The sequence below is a fragment of the Desmodus rotundus genome, chromosome 5 (genome assembly GCF_022682495.2).
Source record: "Desmodus rotundus isolate HL8 chromosome 5, HLdesRot8A.1, whole genome shotgun sequence".
Lineage (NCBI taxonomy): Eukaryota > Metazoa > Chordata > Mammalia > Chiroptera > Phyllostomidae > Desmodus > Desmodus rotundus.
This window is the reverse complement of record NC_071391.1, coordinates 163,593,431-163,610,400: the sequence shown is the minus strand read 5'-3', so window position 1 is coordinate 163,610,400 and position 16,970 is coordinate 163,593,431. Positions and strand designations below refer to the sequence as shown.

The 16,970-nt window shown below is 57.3% G+C and overlaps 1 protein-coding gene across 1 annotated transcript; it reads right to left on the bottom strand.

Moving 5' to 3' along the window:
• Positions 1-21: 21 nt before the first annotated feature.
• On the bottom strand, positions 22-15,001 carry CYS1 (cystin 1). The gene is made up of 7 exons (XM_053924231.2): positions 14,597-15,001; positions 8,519-8,571; positions 4,455-6,485; positions 3,981-4,258; positions 2,786-3,519; positions 2,580-2,648; positions 22-2,090 (listed from the first exon to the last, which is right to left on the bottom strand). The coding sequence occupies exons 1-3, from the start codon at positions 14,999-15,001 to the stop codon at positions 6,380-6,382; spliced, it is 564 nt and encodes a 187-aa protein (XP_053780206.1). The 3' UTR covers positions 22-2,090; positions 2,580-2,648; positions 2,786-3,519; positions 3,981-4,258; positions 4,455-6,379.
• Positions 15,002-16,970: the final 1,969 nt, after the last annotated feature.

Below are 16,970 nucleotides of genomic sequence, written 5' to 3'. Positions count from 1 at the left end.
CCTGAGCAGTTTTGCTGGATCTTTGTTGACGTTGAACCTTTTAAATAGTTTCAGTAATAAAATACACACTGTTTTGGAATCCTGTTTTATGTAACAGACTTTGGCTTCTTATTTAAATGGGTATGTGTGACGCAACTTTTTTCTTTGAACCACATAAAACGTCCTTGATTTGCAAACCGGACTTGTGTCCTTTGTCGTCTGAACCACAGGATGCCCGGCGGCTTCTCCGAAAATGCCCTGCAAAATCCCTGGAAGGCTGGCCCAGCCTAACCCTTCTGTGTGTTTTCTGGGCCTGTTCTGCTCTCAGGGCACCCTTTCGATTCCCGGGAAGGTAAAAAGAAACGTGGGAAGAGGCAGCTTCTGTGTTGGCCACTCTGATGCTGGGTCTGGTCCCAGCAGAATAGGGCCGTGGGTGCTGGGGATCCCGTGTCCCTCCTCCTCGAGCTCTTCTGTGCCAAGAGGTGGAATGGGAGGAAGCCTCTTGCCCTGTGCCCCCTGCCCCCAGCCCAGGCTCTACTCCTGCTCTTGGGGAGTGTTCTCTCTCTGGAACCCTCTCAGGCTGGGACTTTGTACCCACGTCCCTCGGAAGGAGCTGCAATGGATGCTCTCAGAGGTGTGTAGGTTCAGTTCTCAGTCCCTCATCTCTGTCTAAAACGGCCAAGCTCCTCATCTCCCCACACTTGATTGCCCTACAGTTGACCCCATGGTCTTTAAAATTTAAGTATGCTGATGGATTTAAGAGAGACACATTGATGTGAGAGAAAAACATTCATTGGCTGCCTCCCATACACACCCTGACCAGGGATCAAACCTGCAACCTAGGTGTGTGCCCTGATGGGGAATTGAACCCGCAACCTTTTGGTGCATGGATGATGCTCCAACCCAATGAGCCACCTGGCCAGGGCGACCTTACTGTGTTTAAAAAGAACAGCAAGTTCAGGTGTAAAGGCTTAGAGCCACCTTGGCTGCTTTGCTTGACAGTCACTCATTCTATGGACACTGCCTTCCAAAACCCCCCATCCTGGATGTACGTTGATGCGTGGGTCACGCTGCTCCTGATTGTGCATGTGTGCGTGTGAGCGGCTTGGGGAGGGGGCAGTAGGTGATCACAATGGGCTTTGCACCCAGCCATCCATCTGGAGGCCTTTCCAGCTCCAACCCTTATCCCTTTGCTTCTGGGTGGTGGCCGCAAGTTTGTTACTCAGCTTGTGACTTTGTGCCTGTTGTCTTCCCTCTGTTGTCACCAAAGGTTTATTTTCTAGTTCTAATGCCACTGTTCTTTGCTTTCCACCTGCCTCTTTGTTTAGGGACTTTTGAGATGAGGAACTGAGACACTATTTTAATAGCTGGGTGCCATCCTGGGTGGGAGCCCAGGCACCAAGGGCTCCTTACCCCGAGAGAGAGACACTTGGTCCCCTCTGAGTTGGGGCTCGCTCCCAAAGGCCTCTCACTCACCACTCTCCGAGAGGCCTGGCGAGCCCCAGGACTGCCCTAGCTGGCCCTGAAGTAGATGTTCTCTCCCTGGCACGCTCTTGCTGAGCTCAGCACACAAACCTGCCAAAAGGTGGATGCTAAGAGAAGAGACAAGACGCCACAAGCCAAGTGCTGGGAGAAGGCGCCCACGCCGAACACGAGATGACAACACAAAGCAGTGACAGCTGAGGGCGCGAGCTCCCCCTTCAGCTCTCACCCAGCTCTGCAGGCAGCTTCCGGGGAGCCTTCCAGGGGCCCCCTGCTCTGGACTCCTTCCCCCCGCAGGTTCTGACCACTCCTGAGAACTTGGCCTTTGTTATCGAATGTTATTGCACGTCTAATCCCCTGCTGGAATACAAGGTCCCCGTGACAAGGGTCATACTGCAGCTACCCCCACCCACCCGTCCGCGCATCCATCCGTCCATCCACCCATCCAGACCGTTGTCCTTATTTATAAAACGAGGACTGTAGAGACAACTGCTGTAACGTGCCACCTCAGTTTCCAGCGCAGAGGGTGCACACAGCAGGACAGGACACTGGCTGGATCTGGGACACGGTGTCTGACCCCATGCCCACCCACCTGGCTCAGGGTTTGAACCCGGGGGCGGTGGCTCTGCCTGTGGGAAGTAAGAGAGCAGTGGCATGAGGTGCCCAGGTGGTTTTGCTGAGGGATATCCCCACCAAAACACCACCCAGAGGAGCTCAGTTACATCCGCATGTGGCCCTGGGCCCCCAAGGACCCTGGGGTCCCAGACTTGGTGGCTGCTGGGCCCCTGAAAGCCACGGAGTTTACTCTCAGGTCTGGCTGCAAGGGGGTGCAATTGAGCATCAGCTCCCTGGACAGGTGATGAGAATTCATGGAAATACCTCTGATGTAGAGACCATCAGAAAAATGCAGAATTCTTGCTAGCAAGTGGGGTGGAGCTCAAAGCCAGGAGTCTTCATTTGTACTCTGGGAGGGTCCCAGAGGAGAGTTGTGCTTCTTGGGAGACTGGACCCCATGCCCCAGGCCCAGCAGGCCTCCCGTGGCACAGGCCAGATCCCCTGCCTGAGGGAGGGGCCCAGCAGGGCTCCCCCTCCCCACAGCCAGGGCCCCCACCTCTTACCCGTATGGACCCTGCAGTGACAGAGCCCCCAGCTGGCTGCTTGTCGTTCCGGCCTCCCAGTGCTCGTGGCTGTAGGAGGAAAAGATCTATGTGCCAGCCCCCTGAACACATGGAGAAGCTGAGACCCTGAGATCACACACAGGAGAGTGAGGCCGAGACTGGTGTCCCAGCTTCCTGCTTCCCCGGGGGCTCTCCTGGCAGCTCACCTCCTCCAGCCCCTGCCGCAGAGGAGCCAGGGACAGTGAGCCGTGGGGCCTGCAGGAAGTGTGACTCGCCGCTCCTCCCTGCTTCCTCTGCCCTGGCTTACTCCGGTGGCATCTCATCTCTTACATCCAGGGCCCGCCCAGCCGGGCCTGGAATGGTGTTGAGCCCTCTTCAAGTCCTTGTTGTGTAAGTTTTTCAAAAAAGAATGTTTCCGTAAATTGTGCTTCACTAACGCAAGGTGCCACTAAGCTCTGATCATCTTTATTTTTCACTCAAATCCTTTCCCACTAGCTGAGTGGGAAAGTCACCCCCTCCCCCTGCAGTTTCTGCCCTTCCTACAAATTGTCTGGAACCTCTCAGGGCTTACTTAGCCCAAGAGAGCGTTTTTGCAGAGTTTTATAACTGCCGCTCCCCAGGGAGAGAGGGTGGGGAGCAAGCCAACACCTCTGTGATTCTTGCTGCTAAGGGGCACCACCGCTGACAGCTGCCCCAGGCCCCTGACCTTGGAGCAGCCTGGATCTTGGACGGACGGCCCTGCGCCCTCAGCGCCACACGAAATCACGTGCTCTCTGGGTCTCAGGGGTAACCATACCCCCGAACTAGCTCCATGGGGCATCCATCACTTACTTCAAGTGTCACTTCCTCTCAGGGCCCACTGCCCACGGAAGAGGCAGCTTTTCCTTCCCAACGCTGGAAACGAAAGGGTTTCACGGCCCTGGGAAATCGAGCCGCACACCTGTCAAGGTCAGATTTGTTCCTGGCATGTGGGCGGCACCACGTCTGATTGTACAGGGCTGCTCCCTGCGGGGCCCCCCCCACCTTCGTAGCCCCAGCTGCAACTTAGCCTCTTGACAGCAGCCAAGTGGGTTCTCTCCCTGCTCATTAAAGCAGAACGGAAAAACAACCCCCCCCCACGCCCACACAGGTGAGGCCCTGGGTGGGCTTTGGCCTCAAGTTTCTGGTGGCCTTTACCTTCTCCAGGTGAGCACACGTCTAGGGTGGCCCATCCCCACCAGTGGGCACCAACTGTCGCTCTGCACAAGCCCGGCATCCAGCACGGGGCCAGGCGCAGGGCAGCAGGGGATGAGGGAGCTCTGAATAAACTCCCCAGATGCATGCCCAATGGTCTTGGCACAGCCAGGGACAGGGGCACAGAGGCTTTGGGACACCAAAGGGAAGTGACTTAGAAAAGCTCACCTCTCAGTGAGGAGCAGGGAGATGGAGCTGGGCCAGGAGGAGAGGCCTGAGGAGGAGAAGGCAGCAACGGTGGCCCTGCCCCGTCCCCGAGGGAGCCAACACGGCGTGTCTCAGGGCCGGAGTGGAGCGTGTTTTCTAAACTCTCGGAAACTTGTACAGCACGGAAACCAGAAGACACGTGTGTGGTGCTTCACTGTCACGTAGTAACATGGGTTGTCATCACTTTTGACTTTCAGATGTTTTCTTCCTGCCTCCGTTCCAGCCACGTTCCTCCCCATCTATGAGCAGATTCCACACTCGGCTCCATCCAGAGCGGGAGGCTCAGAAGCAACGCTGAGCCGCCGAGAAGAGCCCAAGGCCGCGCCTGGCCCATGGTGGGGCTCTGCAGGGTCCCTGCACATGCGGGGCCCCCTGGGCCACCCCTGCCGCTCCCAGGACCAGCACCCTCCCCTGCACCCAGCTCCCTCATCTCACCTGTAGGGAACTGGGGGGCAGGTACCCGGGTCTTCCTCTGGCGGGGTGCTGCTCAGGAAGGCAGTTTTAAGGAATAATAATAAAAAGAATGGCCAGAGACAACTGCTGTGCCTTTTCAGCTTTGATGAACATCGATGGGGCTGTAACTACGAGGGATTTCTGTCCTTAGCACTTTTTTCTCAGTAAGGGTTTTATGAGGTTTTCACTGTATAATGCAGAGACATCACCTTTCTCTTGGAAAACCTGCTGGACATGTTCCATTTGAACAAAATAAGGATGTGAAGTTGTAAACATTTGTATCATTAAATTCAAGGCCTGCTCTGTTTGGTTGTGAGAAACACAGTTAACTTCTTTTTAAGAGAAGCATTTGTATTACCAGAATAATAAAGGCTTTAATCGGTCCACGAAAAGGAAGGGTTTGGGCTTGGGTGAGAAGCAGTTCTCATTTTGGGGCCCCTAAGCCAACCCTCCCCGGGCTTCATGGCTCCTTCCTGACTGTAGAGAACGCCCCCCCCCCCTGCTGTGAGGCGTCTGATCAAAGGCACTCTGGTCCAATGAGGGAAGTTCGTGGGAACCCCATGACGGCAGCAGGCCTGTGGCTCTGGGGACAGTGCAGAGTGGCCGTTGTCCGTTTCCAAGAGGTTCTTGCACTTTGCAGGCGACACTGGAGGCTGTTGTGTTGGTGGCAAACACGAGACAAGCTGGGACCTGGTCTGGCTTGGCAAACAGCTGTGGCCTCTGGGTGCCGACACCCTCCTCGGCAGCTCCGGAGGGGCTTCTCCCAGCCCCCGGACCCCTCCTCCCCCTGCACTGCCCTGAGCAGCCACACCTGGGCCCCCACGGAAGGCCCACCTCCCCGTCTGCCTGCAGCCTCCTGGCGCTGCCTCTGACGAGCGGGTGCCCTGAGCCAGTCGTCAGCTGGGACTCAGGCTCCTCTGCCTCACTGCTGTGACTGCCTGCCTTCCCCGGGGACTGGTCAGGTGAGAGCAGGTGGCCCCGAAGACCCTTCCGGGTGGGGAAGATGAGCGCCTTCAGCAGGGTAGCAATTCCCTGCCCGCAAGATGGAAACAAGGGCGAGCAGGGGAGCCCGGGACCCAGTGATCCCAAGTCGTCAGAGAAGGGCAGAGCCTACAGGACTCACTTTCCAGACAGGGAAACTGAGGCCCAGAGGGGGAGAGTGACTGCTAATGAGTGTGAGCGGGAAGATCAAAGGCGGGCCCAGCGCCCAGCCCAGGTCTGTCCCTGGGGAGCCAGGCAGCTAAGGCTCTGAGCGGCCTCTAGCACAGGCAGGGGTCTAAGGCTGCACCCAGTCCTCGCCACTCAGCTGAGAGCCAGCAGCATGGGCCTTGCCTGGGAGCTGGTCAGAAATGCGGACCCGAGGCCCCTGCAGGCCCACAGAACCAGAACCTGCGTCTGGATAACATCCCCAGGAGGTTCACCTGCGGCACTCAGGGCGGGCCCCCTCCATCTGGGCCAGGCCCACCTCCTGGGCGCACCCTCGAGGTGGGGCCTGCTTGAAGCGCTAAGGGATGGTGAGAGGCCCCAAGGCACCCGGCACGTGAGCCACAATCAGCTCAGGAGCCTCCCCAGCCCAGGTGGAGCCTGGGGGATGGGAAAGGGGAAGCGTTCAGGCTCCAGCAGAACCTCGAAGACAGGCCCTCCTGAGGCTGAGAGGAGAGCAGGTGTCGGGGTCACCAGCCCACACACCTGGGGGGCAGCACCTGCACGTCCTTCTGGCCTGGCTCTGCACAGCTGACACCTCTGGCCAGCAGGCCCAGCGGCCAGCAGCTGGCCGTGGCCGGGACTGTCTGAGCGCGGGTTGACCAGGCCGGTGTGAGGGATCCGTGAGAGGCTGCACGGCGGCAGTGGCTCAGCTCCAGCTGGAGCTGGGGGGCGCGGGGGCTGCCGGAGGCCCGGTCAGGCGGTCAGTGGCAGTACTCCTGCTCAATGCTGGCCATCAGCTCCTCCTCGGAGCCGTCGTACATGATGGCCGACTGCCTCTCCGGCCTCCCGTGGCTGCTGCCAGGGGCCCTGCCAGCCGGAAACACAGACAGGGTGTCAGGAGGCAAGATGTCACCTTCGACCTCAGTGTCTCTGCTGGACAACCGCCAGCCCCTTTGCAGAATTCCGATCATGCCTTGCCCTGGGGACACCCTCCTGGTCTCTGGCCTGAGCAGGCCTCTGCCTGTCCTCGGGCTTCATTCCGGCCTTATCTTCCCAGGCCTTGCCTGCTGGGAAGGGTGAGGGCCCCGAGGCAGGGAGGGCCCAGTTCAAATCCCGACCCCTCCACGTACTAGCTCAGGGACATTCTTTCTCTGAAATGGAGCTATATTCATAGGTGCCTCCGGAGGCAGTAATGAGACCATGTATGGACAGCACGGGACACAGACTGTCGCCCTCAGTGTCAGCTCTGGTGCCACAGTGTCTGCGTGGCTCCTTGCACCTGTGCCTCTGGGGTGGGCGGTGTCAGAGGAGCTGCTGCTGGGGACTGGGGACGGGATGGGGCCTCTCCACAAGCTGACCTGAGGGTGACACAGGACGCTGAATGCCCTGGTCAGGCACAGAGCCCAGCACCAGGAAGCACGGGGCAGAAAGGTCCCGGCAAAGCCCCTGGGACGGAGGCAGGGCCCTGCCAATGTTACTGCCCGGTCCTCCTGCCCGACCGCCCCCCTCGGCCTTGGGGCTCCCTGAGGGTGGCCAGGGGGCGGAATTCAGAACGGCCATGAGACACCTGCCAGACCCTCAAGGGCAACGGGATCTCCTGGCCAAGTCAGGGGACCGAGCAGGAAGCCAGCTGTCCTGCAGGCTTCCCAGGGCATCCATTTGGGCCTGGGGACTGCCCAGCAGGAATAAAAAAGCCCCTCTGGGGAGAAATGACTTCCCACAGTCACACAGGGACCTGGCCTGCATGGTGGAGCCCAGGGTTGTTTGCGTAATGAGTGAGGACTCGCGGCTGTGCTGAGTAAGGCTGCCGACCTTGGCTGCCGGTGCAAGCCCGCCCGCGTAAATGTTCTCACTGTGTCTCCCTCTGCAGTCGCGGTGGCGTCCCAAAGTCCACAGCCTTCTCCTACTTGACAGCAATGGCCAGGGTTTTGGTGTGGCAGGCAAGGCCGGCCCTCCTCATGTTTCAATGTCCCTCCTTCCATTCCCTCCCATAGACCCTGGGCTAACTGCCACCAGCTGCGTGCAGCCTAGCTTCCATGGTCCCCCGAAGGAGCGCTCTCTCCCTCCGCTCTCCACGAGACCACGAACTCCTAAGGGTCCCGTAGACCATTTTGACACCAGTTCCCCCTGGAGCCCCGGCTGTCTCCATCCCCGCTCACCGCCCTGAGCCCTTGGCCTGCCCTGCTGAGCCCTCACTCTTCCGGGCAGGACCTTGCAAAGGCTAGCTAACGAAGGGAACCCCGCAGGGCCCTTGCCCGGACACCATTTGGAAGGGGTAATGAAAAGAGCTGCGAAGCCAGAATTCTCACAACTTTCCACACCCACGGTTCTGAGTGCCACAATCACCAGCATCCCAGTGACGGGCGGCCGGTCACTGTCCCCTCACTAGAAACAAGAAAGACAACGTGGGGGGTGGGCCCAGTCACCTGGGCGAGCCGAGCCTACTGCTGGCTGCTGGCATCCTGGAAACCTCGCTGGCTCAGGGCCGTGCAGGACACCTGGGGTCTCGGCCTGGGGTCCTCACCTGACCCGCCCAGGGGTCTGAGATGTGTTTTCCAGATAAGACGGTCGTGAGCTTAGAGGGGCTGCCTGTCACCCCTCTGGGCAGCAAACTCCGGTGGGCCCAGGAGGTGTCTCACTCCGAGGAAGTGGGCGAGGCTGGGATCAGAGGGGATGTGATCAGGGTCACAGCCTTTTCCAGGAGGAAAGTCAAAGCTGCCGGGAGCCTGCGAGGCCTCTGCACCTCCCAGGGCTGGGACCTGCCCCTGAGAGGGAGAGCTTTGCATTTCAAGAGGGAGCTGCCTGTGGAAAAGAGCTGAGACCCCGGGAAAACGGGGGCCGCGAGGGCTCTGGGAGCCAACAGAAGCACCCTGAAAGGAGATGGGGTTCCCGGTACTTACTCAGAGACGCCGCTGCCCTTGGGGTGGTCTTCAGCACTCCGTTTTGGGGACACCTTGAGAAGGACAAAAGGAGGAGGCATCAAAGGTTATCGACAGTGAGCCTCCGAACACTCTGGTTTTCTGCTGACAGATGCGGCCACGGCATTCAACCAGGACCCAATAATATTCCACTGTATGTACATGCACTCGGTCCTCCGCATCCATGGGTCCTGCACCCATAGATCCAACCCCCGGGACTCAAAACCAGTAAGAAAACACTCTGATGGCATTGCTGCTGACGCGCACCGTGTCATTAGGCCTGCGGTGGCTGTGTCTCTACTGAACACGTACAGACTTTTGTCACTATTCCCTAAAAACAGAGTGCAACAATACACAGCTTTTACACCGTAATGAGCATCTAGAGGTGATTTAGAGTACACAGGAAGTTGTGAGTAGTTACGTGCAAATACTGCATTGTTTTAAATATGGAAGGTGGCATCTGAGGATTCTGGTACCCACCTGGGTCTTGAAACCGATCCTCTGTGGGTACCGAGGGATGACTGTAGCACATTTTTCTTTTTCAAATTTTTTTTTCAACCGCCATTTACATTCAGTATTATTTTGCCTTAGTTCCAGGTGTACAGCGTAGCAGTTACACCATCGTGTACTTTACCAAGTGTTTCCGGATTTTTCCAATACCCACCCGCCACCACACTTGCTTTTCATGGTATTGTTGACTATATTCCCCAGGCTGTGCATTACCTCCCGTGACCACTCTGCAGCTACCAACGCGCACTTCTCAATCCCTTCACCTCTTCCACCCCGCCCCCGATCCACCCCCAGCCCTGGCAACCACCAGTCTGTTCTCTGTGTCTTTGAGTCTGCTCATGTTTTGTTTATTTTGTTCTTTCGACTCCACACGTACGTGAGATCACACAGCATTTTTCTTTCTCTGAGTTATTTCGCCCAGCATGATACCCTGCAGGTCCAGCCATGCTGTTGCAAACGGTACGGTTCTGTTCTTTTTATGGCCGAGTAACATTCCACTGTACAGAAGTGCCGCCACCTTTTTATCCACTGGTCTACTGGTGAGCACCTGGGCTGCCTGCAGAGCTTGGCTACTGTAAACATGCTGCAGTGAACACAGGGGTGCTAGCATATTCTTTCACGCCAGTGTCTCGGGTTGCTGTGGATACAGACCCAGAAGTGCAATCTCTGAGTCATGAAGCCGTTCCACATTCAATTTTCCGAGGAACGTCCACACTGTTTCCCACAGTGGCCGCACCGACCTGCACTCCCACCAACAGTGCGCGAGCGTTCCCTCTGCTCCACGTCCTCGCCAGCTCTGGTCTGTTGGTTTATTGGTGATGGCCATTCTGACCGGTGTGAGGTGACAGCTCATTGAGATTGTACCCTGTTTTCGCTATCCATTTTCTTTTCCCATTTTGTGTGCCCGTCCATCGACCGATGGACACTTGGGTTGCTTCCGCCATAGGCGATGTGACTGGTGAGCCTGTGGCTGTGGGTGCACAGAGCCACTCGGAGACGTGCTTCAGTTCTCTGGGGACTCTCTGCCAGTTTGCTCCTGTGTTAACGCCACCCTGCCTCCCTGCAGCCACACTCTCTGGGCCTCACTGGTTCTTTTCTCCGGGGCCACGGAGAAGAAAATGATACTTCTCCCCAGCCACCCTTCAGCTACTTCTAATGGAGTCATCCTGCGGGGACCCAGCTCCCTCCCATCCGCTGCTGCTGGAACCAGCCTTTGCTGCCACCTGGGGTGGCTTTTGCTGTTATGGCCAGATTTAAGGGTTGTTACAGGTACGGTTTCTCCCACCAGGAGGGCAACGGGGCGAAAGAGCACCAGATTGGGGTCAAACATCTGTACAGACACCCCGGGCTCTGCTTCTCCGCACTGCGCTGCCTCCTGCTAACGGGGACACGTACCAGCCTCGCAGGGTAGGCACGACGTGGCGCCGTCACATCCGTGAACCACACACCCGGAAGCTGCGTTTAAAAGGTAGGTTGTGCTCTCTCTTCAGTAGTTTCCTTGTTATATCTATTCTGGGTTCACATGTTTCTTTCTGTGCCTGGGACTTCAATGTGTGGTCCCTTCTGTCATCAATCTGTTTATGTCTTTAACTTGACTGCCTCCCATGGGAAATGTGTGACACACCTTGCCAGAAATATAGCCTGCTGAAGCAGCAAGGGGAGCTCAGATGAAAGGCAGAGACACAGCAGCCCCTGGTGGCTGCTCCAGGTCTGGTGCAGACCCAAGTTTCCGCAACCAGCCAGCTGGCCGCCTGCCACCTGCCGCCTGCCGGTCAGACATCTGGACCCCAGGGAGGGCCGGGCCTGGGCTGAAGCCATGGGAACCAGACTGAGCTCTGGGAGGCCTGAGGGTCTGGGCCAGGTGGGGGGCATGTTTGCACTGGAGATCCTCCTAGGGCTCTGCGAATCCACACCCCAGCTGGACAAGACGCAGAAAACGGGAGAAGGATTTGAGTATGATGATCTTGCAGAGTCTCTTCTGACTCTTATAAATAGGGTTTTTGGTAGCGGAGTAAAATATCAACAGTTAATTTTTAGAAAAACCACTACACATCTTACTTAGCAAAATGTATTATATTCTGCTATTTTAAACAGTTCTCTCCTTAGCTCCATTTTTAAGCTTCTTATTTATTGATTTTAGAGAGAGAAGGAGAGAGAGAAACAGCGATTTGCTGTTCCACTTGTTTACGCGTTCATTGGTTGATTCCTGCATGTGCCCTGACCGGGATCGAACCTGCAACCTTGGCGCATGGGGACGATGCTCCAACTGAGCTACCTGGTCAGGGCTCCCCTTAGCTCATAACAGCTTTATATGAATATACAGGGCGGGGCAAAGCAGGTTTGCAGTCGGTTGTGTGGGAAATAACACGATTAATAAACAATAACACCAGAATTAACTCGTGTTTCGTGTACTCACAACTGTAAACTCCTTTTGCCCCACCCCATATGTGCCCAATACATAATCACACAGAACAAGCCGCAGGTGTTTGAAGGGTACAATTTGGTAGGTTTTGACATGTAGATACACCCGTGAGCCCATCACCACAACCAAGATCCAAGATCCTAAACGGTTCTTCCACCGATCTGTGCTGCCTCCCCCCCCTTCTGGTCTGTGCCCACCCCCCCCCCCCCTGCTTTCCATTCGCGGGAACACTAAAGAAGCCAGGGTACTGGAACTGCACAGTGCGCACTCTCCTGCCTGGCTTCTTTCACTCAGCACCAGGGTCCTGGCGCCCATCCACGTAGCCTGGGACAGTAGTTCCCTTCTCTGAAGCCCACACACAGCAGAGAACAGGGCAATGGATCTCTCCTCCCAGCCTCGCCAGTTTGTCTTTGGCCAATCAGGTCAGTCCTCTCACCACAAGAGGGCGCTGCCCTCCGCGCTTAAGGGCCTCCCAGGCCGCAAAAGCTGGGGACCCAGTAGACGGTGCCAGAAGAGCTGTTCTACGTGGCTAAAACAACCAGGGACTTCTTCAAAAGGAGCCTCTGACCCTGAGGCCACCAGTCGGAGGTCCTCCACCTCCCCTCACGAGGCCTGGCCTTCAGGAAACTGTTTCCAAAGAGAAAGAAGGTCAGGGAGACCTGGAGGAGCGGAAGTGGATGGGATTGGAGGAAAAGAACAATCAACTACATTTCTACAGAATTTTATCACTTTATAAAGCATGTTAACATACAGTCGCACATGATTCTTCCAAACCTCCGGTTAATAAACACTTACTGAGTAGTTCACTGGACGGCGTGTCCCCACCCTGGGTGTCCTCCTGACCCAGGCCTGCTCCCACGGGTAGGTGCCCCGGCACAACTCCCGGCACAGGGCCCATGGGGGGTTGGGCAGTTGGGGTGCTGGGCCCAGAGGCCTCCAGTGTGAGTGAGAAGGCAGCCTGGTGGTCACTAAGGGCCCCTGGGCCCAGCAATCTGTGGTTCTCCAAGTGTCCAGAAAGGGGGCTGGGTGTGGCCACCGGGCAGAGTCCAGTGAGAACCTGAGGCTAGCCTTGGGCCAGGGGTGCCCTCCTCACAGGTGACAGGCACCTGGTAATCAGGTGTGGGAGAACCTCCATTCTGGCCAAAGTACCAGGACCCTCTGCCCCAGAGTCTGGCTAGGGCCGCTCCCAACCCTGTGGGAACTCAGGCTCCTGGGGCCTGGGGTCCATCAACACCTCTCTAGGCAATGCATGCTGCTGCGGCATCCCGTCTGCTTCGTTTCTGCACCCCCCACCCTGTACCCCTCACTGCGCTGGGCAGCAGTCCCTGAGGCCTGGCATCTGGCAAGGCCCTGTGTCACTCTGCTTCCAATGCCTGCACCACTGGCCTCCTCCGGCGTGGACAGCGGCCGACATCCGCATCCACCTGGGAGTTCCCAGCCACCATTGCCTTTGCATACGGGTCCTCTCTGCCCAAAAGCTCGTCTTCGCTGGTTTGCCCAGCTAATGCCACAGGCCCTTCCGGACTCCGGTTGACTGCCGTCCCTCTGGAACACTGTCCCGACTTCTCCAGGGCTCAGCTGCTCCTCCTGCGGAGTCTGCACAGACCCCAGGCCACACTGTGTTCCTTTTCTGTCCCCAGATCTGCCCCTACCCCACCACCCACACTGGACTGTGGGCTTCTTTAGGACAAACACGCTCGGCACACGGCGGGCACTCAGACAACACTGGAGAAATGACTGGAAGATTGAGTAAGGTGGCCCTGCACCCTGAGCCTCTGGGATACTCAGTGATTGGGAGGGAAACCCATCTTCTCATTTTCTTTCAATCCTCACCTGGGTATATGTTTATTGATTTTTAGAGAAAGAGGAAGGGCGGGGGAGAAAGAGAGAGAAACATGAATCAGTTGCCTCCATAATGCACCCAGACTGGGGATCGAACCTGCAACCTTTTGGTGCACTGGACAATGCTCCAACCAAGGGAGCCGCCCGGCCAGGGCCGTTTTCTCATTTTCACATCCAAAGTTTTCAAAGCACTTGCACACTGAACACTAAAAATATTGTTTCCATGCCATCTCAGAATTCCTCCAAATCGCTCAACTGTTTATCCATTTTCAGTGTTATATAACGGAGGACTGATGCAGCCTTAAAGGAATCCTGTTATATAATTCGGTCTGCTTAACTGCAGCTCGCTCTCAGAGAGTAGAGGGCCTAGGCTGGGCCGGGCTGGAGAAGGGGGAAAGGCCTGCGCTGTCCAGGGTCGGCCAGCCCTCCCCACCCTCAACTCGGCGTTTTCGGGATCCTGCTGCTGGCTGACACCCCGCTCAGGTCCGCTGCGGTCAGGCAGCGCCCGTGGTGGGAGTCCAGCAAGGGCGCCTCCTCCAGCTTCCTCCTCAAGCCCAGGAGCTGCTGCTAAGGATCTCGTTCCTTCAGCTCTGTGGGAGTGAAGGCTGTGCCAAACCGGAGCGCTCTTTTTATTGTTTTTCTAGAGCAGCAGGGTTGTTGTTACAAGTGTTCTGGAAGAGAGAGTAGGGAAGCCAAGAAGAGGTTCCATGGACACTTAAAACAGCGAGCAGTGTGCGCACGGCTTGGCCAGCGAGGCGAAGATCCTAGGGAGTGACACGCAGGGCATCCGCGAACCACTGTTTGGCTACCGGTCCCGCTGCTTAGCGCCTCCTCCACTAGTGTCCCCAGGGGCTGCCAGGGGGAGGCGCCCCGCGCCACTTCGCGCCCGGGCTGGAAGGCCCAGGAATGCTTCACTTAGCGGGCGGCGATCCCGCAGCTCCAAGAGAGAAAAAAGGCGAGCTCTGGCCAGGAGAAAACCCGGGAGACGCAGTTCTGCCAAGGGATGGCTGTCCCCCTGCCCTTCAAGGCTGCTCCCAGCACTGTCACCCCCAGATGGAGGCAGTTAAAACCAGCACCCAGACGAGGCAGACGGGGAGAAAACCTGAGCAGTGCTAGGAAGGAGGGATTGGGGGTGGAGAGCGAGACGGCGGGTGACCCGCGCAGGCAGGCCGAGGGAGAGAGGTGAGGACCAGAGGGGGTGGGAGGACGCACGTCGCCTGTCTGAGAGGGGACAGGAGAAAGCGGTGGTGTGGGGGCGCGGGGCGCACTCAGAGCGCGACACTCACCCGGCTCCCTGCGCCTGCGGCAGGTCGGGGCCGCGTGGGGCCCCACGGGGCCGGCTCTGCCGGACCCCAGGCCGCCGACTCGGCCAGCAGCTGGTCCAGCAGGCGCAGTGTTTCGTCCCGGACGTCGGGGGACGCCGCGGGGCCAGGGTCGGGGCCAACCGCGCCCCCAGCCGCCGCCCCCACTGTCTCCGGGGCCTCCTCTTGGGCAGCTGTCCCGCCCTCCGAGGCTGTCCCGCCGGGCCCCGCCGGCCGGCTGTCGGGGCCGCGCAGCCGCTTCAGGGCCCGGCTGCTTCGGCTGCTGCCGCTGCCCATGACGCGCCCTGGCCCGCCGAGCAGGCTGGTCACTGCGGGGCTGGGGAGCGGCCGGGGCGGCGACGCGAGAGGGGGCGCGGCTCGGTGAACCATGGGGGGAGCGCTGGTGGTGGGGACGCCGAGGGCAGGCGGAGGTGGGCGGGGCCAGGAGGTCCGGGGGCGGGGCAACTGGATTGGGGGACTGGGGCGGGGCGACCCCCCTCCTTTGTCTCCTTCCAGGCTCCGAAACCACGCCCCCGCCGAGGGTTCCTTCCCTGCCAGTCCAGCCACCTGGAGGAACTGTGCGGAGGTGACCCTGCAGCCTCGCTCTGCTGGAGCTTAGAGGGAGGTGAGACACCTCACCACTCCTCAAAGGTGATACTGAGGAACGGTGGACGGTAAAGGCACCTCCGAGTAGGATGAAAAATGCGCAGGGCCACGCACCTCCGTGCCCTCCCCATCCTCAGGTGTCTGATCCCCTTTCCCGCGCAGGGACAGACCTGAGACGCACGGAGGAGGAAGACGGGAGGTGCTCCTGGCCGACGGCCCCTCCTGCCTTCCACAGGGTTGGGGGCGGGGGGCGCGGCAGTGGGCACCCTCAGTTTCCTGTCTGCCCCATCCGATCTGGAACCTGAATGCTGAGCCTTATCAAAACTTCATCAAGAAATCATCACATGTGGGGGGAAAAAAAAAAAACTTGAAAAGAGGGAGACGGAAAACGCATCCTATCCCCCGAGAAAAAAAGCAAAGAAAATCCGAATAGGTACCAATTCTAATTCATTCCAGCTTTTGGCCGTGGGATGGTAAAAAAAAAAAAGAAAAAGGCGTCTTCTTTAAGGGAATTAACCCCAGAACCAGCGCAGGAAAGGCCCCCAAGCCTCCAGGCTCACATCCAGCGATGTTACCTTGGTCCTGCTCCGGTTTTACCGGGACCGGGTTGCTTCCTCCCCCTTCCCCGCCGACAAGCCCAGCCTTTCCGAAGCTGGACGACTCAGGCATCCTGGGGTTTCCGCACATGTCTTGACTTGACATTAATTTTTGCAGAATAATTGTTCACATGAAATTTTGGCTAACCTTTACCAACCACACACTTGAAATTTTGCTATTTTTATCACTTTGGGAATAGGCATTAAAAACTTCATGCCCGAGAAAACGGAATAAGCATGGGGCTCAAGTCCACTGCCATTTAGTTTCATTGTCAAGAGGCCAAGGAGGGATTTGGAACTCCCCTCCCTTTCTTTTCTTCTTTTTCTTTTTTGGGCGTGTTGTCCTAACCATGCAGATCTAGGAGCTGGGCCAGACCCACTATTTGATAGCACTTAGCTGTTCTAAGTCCGCGGATGTGTCTACTTTGGAAGCTATCGACATAAATTTTCTCTTTAAGAAAATGAATCTCATCTTGAAACTCTTTAAGCCTGGAGAAAAGTGTTCACATGGAAAATTTTTTCTTGAACTAAGTTCAACTAAGTTTAATCATTTAAAGAAAAACATGCTTTACTGCTGCCTGACTCAAGCGTCCTCGTGTGACTCACAGTTTAACTCCACAGCGTCCTGTGCTCACCCCACAGGGCAGCGTATTTCTCTGACCCCTCTCCATGCCCAGTCTGTCTCCCCAGGCGTGACTCGCTAGCTTGCTCACTCCAGGGAGAGGCGTGCCAAGCCACTGTTCTTCCCACTGTGAGAGCACACTTAAAATCAGCCACCTTTGGAGACTTCGCTTCTGTGAGATGTACCAGAGCCCCCACTTGAGTTTATTAGGGGCTCCCCTAAGCAAACAAGCCATGCTTTTCCAGGTGACTAAGGCCACCTGAGATCATCCCTAGAAATAAACAAGAATCTCTTTGTACTGAAGGGATGGCAAAACCCCAGGAATATTGGGACGTTGAAGATGGGGTCTAATCCCTCTTAGGGAAGCATCCTGGCAGCCACCCCTCTCCAGCTAAGGGACTTCTTTATGGTGAAGAAAGTCACCCTTAGCGGTGACTGTGGTGGCGGCCGGGGAGGGGTGCTTGAGGCCCAGCTTGGAAGCTGTCTGCCTAAGGAAGACAGCCCAGGAAGCTGTCCTGGGAAATACGAACTTCCT